This window comes from Galeopterus variegatus, unplaced genomic scaffold (genome assembly GCF_000696425.1).
Source record: "Galeopterus variegatus unplaced genomic scaffold, G_variegatus-3.0.2 Scaffold420, whole genome shotgun sequence".
NCBI classification, from domain to species: Eukaryota; Metazoa; Chordata; class Mammalia; order Dermoptera; family Cynocephalidae; genus Galeopterus; species Galeopterus variegatus.
Genome location: NW_007726531.1, coordinates 581,120 through 591,355, shown reverse-complemented (window position 1 = coordinate 591,355; position 10,236 = coordinate 581,120). Strand labels below are relative to the sequence as shown.

General features: G+C 38.0%; 1 protein-coding gene across 2 annotated transcripts in view; it reads left to right on the top strand.

The window, feature by feature from the left end:
* HSPD1 (heat shock 60kDa protein 1 (chaperonin)) overlaps positions 1 to 5,620 on the top strand; it is a 12,121-nt gene extending 6,501 nt beyond the window's left edge. For both annotated transcript variants that reach the window (XM_008568532.1, XM_008568531.1), the window contains exons 6-12: positions 659 to 752; positions 1,479 to 1,647; positions 2,967 to 3,066; positions 3,600 to 3,845; positions 4,226 to 4,400; positions 4,693 to 4,871; positions 4,987 to 5,620. In XM_008568532.1, the coding sequence (XP_008566754.1) occupies positions 659 to 752; positions 1,479 to 1,647; positions 2,967 to 3,066; positions 3,600 to 3,845; positions 4,226 to 4,400; positions 4,693 to 4,871; positions 4,987 to 5,145 (1,122 nt within the window). In that variant the 3' untranslated portion in view covers positions 5,146 to 5,620. The remainder of the gene's footprint in view (positions 1 to 658; positions 753 to 1,478; positions 1,648 to 2,966; positions 3,067 to 3,599; positions 3,846 to 4,225; positions 4,401 to 4,692; positions 4,872 to 4,986) is intronic.
* Positions 5,621 to 10,236: the final 4,616 nt, after the last annotated feature.

The following is a 10,236-nucleotide window of genomic DNA, read 5'->3' as shown; positions in this document are numbered from 1 at the left end:
GGTTTTTTTTTTTTTTTTTTTTTTTTTTGTCTTTTTCATGTCCAGCAATGGATCGCAACCCTCAGTGTCGCGCCCGTACCGGACCAGACCGGCAACGGGATCGCAACACTCGGTGTTGCGCCCACACCTCACTCAGCCAGTGAGTGGGAACCGGTCTGTATGTGGGATCCGAACCCTCGGCGGGAGCGCCGCCACACTCCCAAGCGGCGCACTGTAGCAGTGTGCCACCGGGCCGGCCCGGCAAGTGTGTTTTTAATGATAGCTTGGATAAGGTGTTTGATCAAAACTGAGATTCTGAAATAGAAAAATTTGATCTGTATGAGTTGCAAATAGAATATTCTATGTTATTCCTTTGTGCGTAATTTCAGCACCTGTTTAGAGTAGAGTACTTACTGTATTTTGTGTGAATTAGTAGCCTTTGCTTCCTGGAATGAATTTATCTAATTTACGTGATTTTGTCATTTAATAATTTGAATTATTCAAATATACATTTTTGGAATTTTTGCAGAAATGGAGTTGTATGCTCTGGGGCATTTGTTTATTCCTGCCTGGATGCCTTAAAGGCCATTGGGGTCTGTTTTTATTAACCTGGTCTATAATTCCAAGTTTTGTGTTTCTTCAGTGAAATTCATTGATCTAATTCTTTGACTTTTCATAGGATGGAAAAACACTGAATGATGAATTAGAAATTATTGAGGGCATGAAGTTTGATCGAGGCTATATTTCTCCATACTTTATTAATACATCAAAAGGTAAGAGCAAATCCATAACTGAAATTTTAAAAATATACTTTGTTAGTATGTGTCAAAATATAGGCATTAGTTGGTGTTCATACCTCTAAAAAGTAAGTTTGTATGTTCTAAAAGTTAATATATGTGAGAAATGAAGGAAAAAAACACATTTTTTGGTCACTTTTTTTTTTTTTTTTTTTTGGTCTTTTGTCTTTTCCCGTGTCCCCGGCAACGGATCGCAACCCTCAGTGTTGCCCCCGTACCGGACCGAGACCGGCAACGGGATTGCAACCCTTGGTGTTGCTCCCGTGCCTCGCGCAGCCAGTGAGCGGGAACCGGTCTGTATGTGGGATCCGAACCCTCGGGCGGGAGCGCCGCCGCGCTTCCCAAGCGGTGCACTATCCAGTGCGCCACCGGGCCGGCCCCCTTGGTCACTTTTTTTTGAAGATGATCAGTAAGGGGATCTTAACCCTTGACTTGGTGTTGTCAGCACCACGCTCATCCAGTGAGCCATGGGCCGGCCCTTTTTGGTCACTTTTAAAGTATATTGGAACTTTGGTTTAGTTTTTCATTTATTTATTTGCTTGTGTATTTTATTTTTGTGGCTGGCTGATAGGGGAATCTAACCCTTGACCTTGGTGTTACAACACCGCACTCTAACCAACCAGCCCTAACTTTTCATTTATAGAAATTGCAATCATTTTGAGTGTTGTTAAAGTTTGGTTTGAAATATTCATTGTTTTGTAGGTCAGAAATGTGAATTCCAGGATGCTTATGTTCTCCTGAGTGAAAAGAAAATTTCTAGCGTCCAGTCTATTGTACCTGCTCTTGAAATTGCCAATGCTCACCGGAAGCCCTTGGTCATAATTGCTGAAGATGTTGATGGAGAAGCTCTAAGTACACTTGTTTTGAATAGGTAATAAGCAGCAGAATTTGATGGTTTACATTTCTAAGTGAAAGAGTTATTCGTATTGCTATTTGAAATCTCCATTTTTATATTTGTTTTGAAAGTGCATGACTGAGGTGTTTCGTTTTAAGACAGTGTAACTTTGCAAGGAACAGGTAAATAGGCAACTGCCATTCTAAAAAACCTCAGATCTAAGTGTATTTGTATTTAGTAATTAAGTATTTATATAATCTATTGTTAAATGTTTAATAGTCTGAAAAAAATAGTACTCAGCCTAGAATACAATGAAGTCTAGTTAACTTATTTAAATCTACATTTTAATGTATGGTTTGATGTTAATTTCAAATTTAGAATAGGTGCTGTTTGTGCTGTAAACAGAATCTTAGGGTATTAAAATGTGTATTCATCCTATTCTTAGAATTGAGGTATATCAGAAGCAAGACTTTCCAATTTTGGTAAATGAAAATGCACAAATGAAATGCATGTATGTTTTAGAGATTACTTGACCTGACCGAGGTTCTAAATGAGCTTGCTTGTCCTGGAATGTTTTTCTTGATTTGGATTTGCTTGGAGGGGTGGGTAGAGATGTTAAGGAAAAAAGCCTTGCAGATTGTGGGATTTGAAGCCAAAAACAAAAAAACAGGCCTACAGAGTTTTCATTGAGCCATTTTATGCTGGTAGCTATAAAGTCAGATGTCCAATTTATCATAGCTTATCTCTCTGATTTTTATTTGGCTCCCTTCTGTTTCACAATCTGCTCTCAAGTGGACATTTCTTTGATTGTATATTCCAAGTATCAATTGTCTGATAAAATTTCAGGTGAGCTTAATACTACTGTGAGCTTTGTATAACATTTTATAAAAGAACTGAATTCAGAACATTCCTTGTTCAAACTTAGCTTTAATAACTGTGCTCTGACCAACCGAGCTAACGAGCCAGCACCTTAATCCAATACTAAGTGGAACCTGTGGAGTAAAAATGTTTATTAAATAACCCTCATTTAATATTCAATAATTATTGTTTTTCCACCATTCATAAAGTAGTTATCACTGTATCTTTTAATGTGAATTTTGTTTCTTGGTCCAGCTGTTCAACTGGACTGTAAGGCCAGCAGTTTATTAAGGTAATCAGATATGGACAAGTATAGATGAATGGAAAATAGCCCTGTCTCAAGTCTTTCCTATCTTAATTTGACAGACATTACTAGGAAGCACAAAAAAAAAAGGGTAGGAGTCCTAAGTAGTCCTAGTACCAGAACTTGACAGGAATTAAACCAGACAGGCATTTTTATTTTGTTTTATTTAAATCTTATAAACTGTTCTTAACAGGCTAAAGGTTGGTCTTCAAGTTGTAGCAGTGAAAGCTCCAGGTTTTGGTGACAATCGAAAGAACCAGCTTAAAGACATGGCTATTGCTACTGGTGGTGCAGTAAGTAAAATAAATGTTGTGATGTTGGTTTACTGAAAATAAGTTATACTGCTAGGTCTAAAATTTATAGATAGAACGTACATTTTTCACAATTACGTGCTACTGTCTGTTTCTGTCAGGTATTTGGTACATAGGAATTGGATTAGGATCATTTTCATCTCTAACTTTTCATGAGTCTGGCCTAAGAATTGGCTTAGGGACCACATTTGTTTTCAGTTTCGAAAGACAACAGTTTAGGCCTATGGTCTAGTCCTGGTTCCACCAATAAATGGGACCTTGGGTGTTTCCTTTCTCAAATAAGGCTAATACTAATTGGCAGAGTTGTGAGGATTAAGTGAGAAGTTGGAAATTCAATAAAAGTCCATATTCAAGTCTTGTTCTGGACTACCAATGGTCTTGAAATCTCTCATTACAAAGAAATGTAGTATTTCAAAGTGTTTCTCTTGACAGAACACACCCACATGATGGATTGGTAAATTTGGTATGGAAGAAACTGTAACCTACAACTGGTTCACATTTAAATGTTTTTATAGGTGTTTGGAGAAGAGGGGTTGACCCTAAATCTTGAAGATGTTCAGCCTCATGACTTAGGAAAAGTTGGGGAGGTCATTGTGACCAAAGATGATGCCATGCTCTTGAAAGGAAAAGGTGACAAAGCTCAAATTGAAAAACGCATTCAAGAAATCATTGAGCAGTTAGATGTCACAACTAGTGAATATGAAAAGGAAAAACTGAACGAACGTCTGGCAAAACTTTCAGATGGAGTAGCTGTGCTAAAGGTAAGATTCATTGTTGAGAATAAGACTCTTGGGTTCCGAGCCCAAGAATGATTTTACTTCCTTGGTATTCCCCAGTAATGCCATGGAACTAAACAAATATTTGAGGAATTAACTATATTTTAGAAGTACTTATTATATAAAATTTCCTTACTGAAACATTCCTTTCTTAAACCAGAATTGAACTTTTACTAGGGGAAGTTGCTAAGGAAAGAGAGAGGTCTTTTGTTAATGGACTAGAAGGTCAGTCTGGAGTTTGCCTTTTGTGGGACACTACACATGCCCTCTTAGTCATGCTGCCACTTTTTTTTTTTAAATGACTTTTAGCAACCAGCATATTGAATAGGAGAGGTCATACTAAATGGAATTCTTTTAATCTTTAGGTTGGTGGGACAAGTGATGTCGAAGTGAATGAAAAGAAAGACAGAGTTACAGATGCCCTCAATGCTACAAGAGCTGCTGTTGAAGAAGGCATTGTTCTGGGAGGGGGTTGTGCCCTGCTTCGCTGCATTCCAGCCTTGGACGCATTAACTCCAGCTAATGAAGATCAAAAGATTGGTAAAGAGTTACCTTTCAAATGACTTTATTTGTGGCCTAATTTTTAGGCTTTCTATTTGAATAATAATGCTGCCCTCTAAATGGAACATTAAATCATAATTTCCTGAATAACAGAAGTAGAAAAGTTATGTCAGAGAGAGCTAATAATACATTGCATCTTTCAAGGGAAATGATTTGACAAATTGTGGTAGGATTGGGATTTTCCTATATCGGTACCCTCAAAAGTTAGAATTGTGTTGTAATATTTACAAAAGAATAAAGAAATTTGCTAAGATTTGTTTTCTTTGTGTAGGTATAGAAATTATTAAAAGAACACTCAAAATTCCTGCCATGACCATTGCTAAGAATGCAGGTGTTGAAGGATCTTTGATAGTTGAGAAAATTATGCAAAGTTCCTCAGAAGTTGGTTATGATGCTATGCTTGGAGATTTTGTGAATATGATAGAAAAAGGAATCATTGATCCAACAAAGGTAAATATTTGAAGACTTCTAAAAATTCTTCCAACAACTCACTCTAAGAGGAAATTTTCATCACATTTTGTTCATATATGAGGGAAAAGTAATGTCTCATTAAATTTTTTTCTAGGTTGTAAGAACCGCTTTGTTGGATGCTGCTGGGGTAGCCTCTCTGTTAACTACAGCAGAAGTTGTAGTCACAGAAATTCCTAAAGAAGAGAAGGACCCTGGAATGGGAGGAATGGGTGGAATGGGAGGAATGGGTGGAATGGGAGGTGGCATGTTCTAATTCCTAGAATAGTGCTTTACCAATATTAATGAACTGTGACAGGAAGCTCAAGGCAGTGTTCCTCACTGATAACTTCAGAGAAGTCGATTGAAGAAAATGACTGAAGAAAAGGCTGGCTGATGTTTAAGAAAATCACTATAACCATCAGTTACTGGTTTCAGTTGACAATATATAATGGTTTACTGATGTCATTGTCCATGCCTACAGATAATTTATTTTGTATTTTTGAATAAAAGACATTTTTACATTCCTGATACTGGGTGCAGGAGCCATGTACCAGTGTACTGCTTTCAACTTAAATCACTGAGGCATTTTTACTACTATTCTGTTAAAATCAGGATTTTAGTGCTTGCCATCGCCAGATGAGAAGTTAAGAAGCAGCCTTTCTGTGGAGAGTCAGAACAATTGTGTACAAAGTAGAGAAATATCTGATTATGTGATGACCTTTGTGTAATAAAAATTTGTTTAAAGTTAATAATTGTGTTAGCCTTTCCATAATGTAAAAGTTATGAGAAATGAAAGCCAACTGAAGAGAAGGGGCAGAGGCTGGCACGTGTGTAAAACATTCTACCTGCAGTATTTTCATGTATGTTGAACAGATTAGAGGGGATTGAATAAAAGGCATATTGACTCAGAATTTGACTAGAACACAGGTTGGGTTATAAAAGTGGCGACAAGCAAACTTGCTAGTAGTGAGAGGGTTTGGAGGAAAAGAAACCTAGGGAAATGGTTTGTATTTTAAGAGGCCACGCTAGGTTATTGGAAGAAAAGGTGAGGGATAAATATCGATTTAAGAATTTCTAGATTGAGGAGAATGACAGGAGACTTTAGAGATAAACAGGAGAGGAAATAGAATAATCAAATGATTATGTGTGAGCCACAGGTAGATACTAGTATTACTTTAACCCTCAGAATAATCTTGGGTTAGGGACTATAGTCATGTGCCACATAACATTTCAATCGATGGTCGTAGCAATAGGCTATAACATAACCTTAGTGTGTAGTAGACTACCCTCCAGGTTTGCAAAATGACGAAATCACCTACTGACATTTCTTAGAACATATCCCCATTTTTAAGTGACGCATAACTACTAAGCCTATACTGCAGTTATGTAAATTGAGCCTCTGAAAGTTTAGATAACTTACACAAAGTCTCAGAGCTATTAAGTGGTACACCCCAGTTTGAACCAGTTTTTGACTTAAGCACTAGAGCTCTTAACCAAAGCAAGCTGGAGAGTACCCCTAAGCCAGGATCTAGGCAATTGTTGCAAGAACCCCCCTGAAAACTACAGCCAGAGAAATTGAGAAAATCCCTTTTCCTTTCTTGACTGGAACAGCTGCACAAAGTGATTGCAGAAATTCTGGAGTTTCTAGAGAGGAGCAAGAGTATCAAGGATCAAGATGGTTACTTAGAGCATTTTGTCAAGGTTACAGAGATGCCAGTGACTGTAGATAAGGAGGCAGGAATAGATCCCCTGAGGAAACATGCTCAGGACATTTGTGGAAATGATGAAAATCCCTTGGGAAACAAAAAGTATATTCAGGCAGCAATCAGATGTTGAACCAAAAAATGCAGGGGGGAAACTGCATTACTATGAAGGCAAGCAGGATAATTGCCTTACTCTGCAGGATTTATTTGAACAATGGAAGGCCCTTTCAAGTCAAAATTTGCAGGAGTGTTAAGAGAACAAATGAATAAGCCTGAAAGAAAATGGGGAGAAAGGAAGCAAACACTGATTCACTATTCAGCCCTAACCATAGAAATGTAGCTGAATCTCTTGAAAAACAGGAATAACAGAGGAAAGGAATGCCAGTATAAAGTTAGATCCTGCTATTGCAGGAAAAGAGTTGAGAAAGTGGAATGTTTCTACTGCAGCAGAGGTAGCCCCAGCTAGACTCAGGTCTTGGAGAATCCAAAACCTGCTTTTCACACACATGACTCGGGGAAGCTTCCTCGTCTTCACAAATAGCTCCAGTGTGATGGGGGACTATCAGTGTTGGAGTAAATGGTTGATGAAACTAAATGTTATAAGAAAATTAGTTTCGTTTTGTCAAACTGAAAAATAATCAATTTCATAACACTAAGCGATCTCTCTCTTTGACTCAAAAAATGGCCTAACAATAGCAACAGCAATAGCATTTGTGCCTATCACCAATTCTATTGTACATCCCTAGCACTTAGGTCTTTAATACTACACTAAAAGGAAATAGGATTCCTTGAATAGCATTTGAGTCCATGCATTGGGGCAGGAAAAAGTCAGGATGGATCTGGAACACTGTTGCTGCTTGACCACAAAAATACTTTTTCAAAGACATCCAGAGCAGTTTTAAAAGGAAGAGCCTCCCCAAGAGGTTCCCATCAGCAAAGTTAGGACATTTTGAGTATCGATAACAAATTGATAGTTATTTAGAACAAAGCCAAGGGTGCGTAATGATACTCAAAAGAGGAAAATGGGGCTGGCCCGGTGGCGCACTGGAGAGTGTGGCGCTCCCGCCGAGGGTTCGGATCCCATGTGGAGACCAGTTCCCGCTCACTGGCTGAGCACTGTGCGGGCACAACGAGGGTTGCGATTCCGTTGCCGGTCCCCGGTACGGGCGCGACACCGAGGGTTGCGATCCCGTTACCGGTCAGTAAAAAAAAAAAAAAAAAAAAGAAAATGAATGTAAAAAATTGAGAAAGTTCTAATAAAAGAAGTGTTTTGTTTTTGGCTGTCCGGTAAGGGGATCTGAACGCTTGACTTTGGTGTTGTAACACCACGCTCTAACCAACTGAGCTAACTGGCCAGCTCCTGACAGTTCTATAAACTGGTGAATATTATATGCTTAGTGCCTTATTGATGTTAGTAAACAAGAGCATTGATGTCTGCCTTTAAGTATAGATTATGTTCTTGTTTCTATATGATGGTGCTTCAGAAAGTTCGTGGAAAAATAGAATTAAAAGATAATATGAATCTTCTCATGAACTTTTTGAAGTACCCTCATGTATAAATAGGAAGGAGTGAAATAAAACTAGTGAGAGCCAAACAGTCCTCATTTGAAAGAAAATTTCCACTCCTCAAATGGAAGAAAGTAGGAACTGAACAAGAGTAGGAAGAACTGAGGTAGGAGTCCAGGAACCATCTACCATTGGTCATGAACATTCAACTGAAAGAAGGTCCAACAATGGGTTCCAAGATGATAGATTATCCACATTCCCCAGAAAGAAAGCTAAATTTTCAGGGAATTAAACTTTTGAGATAAACTCATGAATAGAAATCAATTCATGGAGACTGACATAAGTTTCTATGTATAGTGACAAACCAGGTCAATATACCATAAATGACAAGAATTAGGTACTGACAACCATGCATAACATAAAGGGCACTGCATTGCCAAGAAAGAGAGCACATCTCTAATCATTAAAATCTCTGAAACACAGGATATAAGAACCTCATAATGTAACAAGTAAAGCTTTATTATAAAAAACAAAAAGGGCAGGCCAGTTTGTTAAGAGCACGATGTTGATAACACCAAGGTCAAAGTTTCAGATCCTCCCACCAGCCAGCCACCCCCCCTCCCCCAAAAAGAAGGGACTCATCCTAAGGATCAAGGCTCAGCATCACATCAGCCTGTGTAACAAGGTTGCACATCATCAACAATAACAGTTACCTGATCCCACAACTTAATCTAGGCCAAGATGGTGTCTCTTCTTGAATCTAGTTAATATCCTGAATGCCCAGAAACATATAAAATCTACCTTAGAAAGGCAACATTAGAATAGAAATAATAAACGTAAGAAGCTGAAATAGCAATCCTCTTACATGTAACTGTATTGGCTAGTTTTGTAATCATTATAATATTAATAGGGTTTTGTCTCTAAAGGTGTTTAAAACATCCAAGAGAATATGATATACCAGATTTGAAATGTTTAGAAGTCTTTGATAAAGTCTGCAATATTTAAATGATCAAAGAAATTAATTTTGCTAGTTACATATGTGTAGATTGGTTAGTTACATACATAGTATGTGAATATTTAGAGGAATGTTTAACTTTTAAAGCAATGTAATTACTTAATAAATTCTTAAGATTAATAAATTAGGTACTAAAAAAAGTACAAATAAAATTATTCCACTCCCTGCTCCAATGCCTGACATTATTTAACAATAGCAACAAAAAGATTCTCAGGAACACATAAGGAATGTCAAAACAACCAAGGCGAAGGAGGAACAAGTAACGTGATGTAGGATTTAGTACTTGCAGGGAGAAGAAAAAAGGAGTACGTTAAGAATCTGGGGAATGGCGGCACCCTATGATTTGACTTAGAAAGCTCTCTCTTGTAAATCTGTAGTACCTTGCACTCAAAAGAATTAGTGGTAAACCCAATGGGTCAAAAAGGAGATGAAGGGCTGGCTGGTTAGCTCACTGGGTTAGAGCATGGTGCTGATTAGCACCAATGTCAAGGATTCGGATCCCCATACTGGCCAGGCACCAAAAAAAAAGGAGATGAAAACTAAGGTTTAAAAAAATACATACTTATTCTCAAAATCCCACTGAACAGACAGTAATAAAATTACAAAGAAATGGAGAGGAGACAACTGCAGAAGAGGGATATCAGCGAATCTTTAGGAAGTTAGAAAATGACTGTAGTAGAGTTAGGGAAGTCACAGTCTACGAGCCTGGAGGTAGGAATACAAGAAGCAAGCAAGGTATTCCACGGAACCCCCCAAAAGATTTAGCACTTGGACTCACTGGATTCTGAGGGTGGAGGGGATCAGATAAGACCAACTGTGGGACTGAAAACAAGGGTGAAATTAGCTGAGAGATATTACTGAGATATTGGGCCCCCAGGTCTCCTTTATCACACCACTGGAAAGTTACTTAACCTCTCTGTATTTCTTTGTATGTAAAATGGGGATAATAACAGTACCTACCTCAAAGAGTTATTAGTAGTAAACGTTTTTTGCAAAGCACTCAAAACAGTACCTGGCACACAGTACTATTGTAAGTGTGCAAAAGAAAATAATTTTTTTAAATGCCTAAACTCTTGAGCATTGAAAACTTGTGGTCAGCCCCATGAAATCTCAGAGATCTACATATCATGGTCTTATGAAC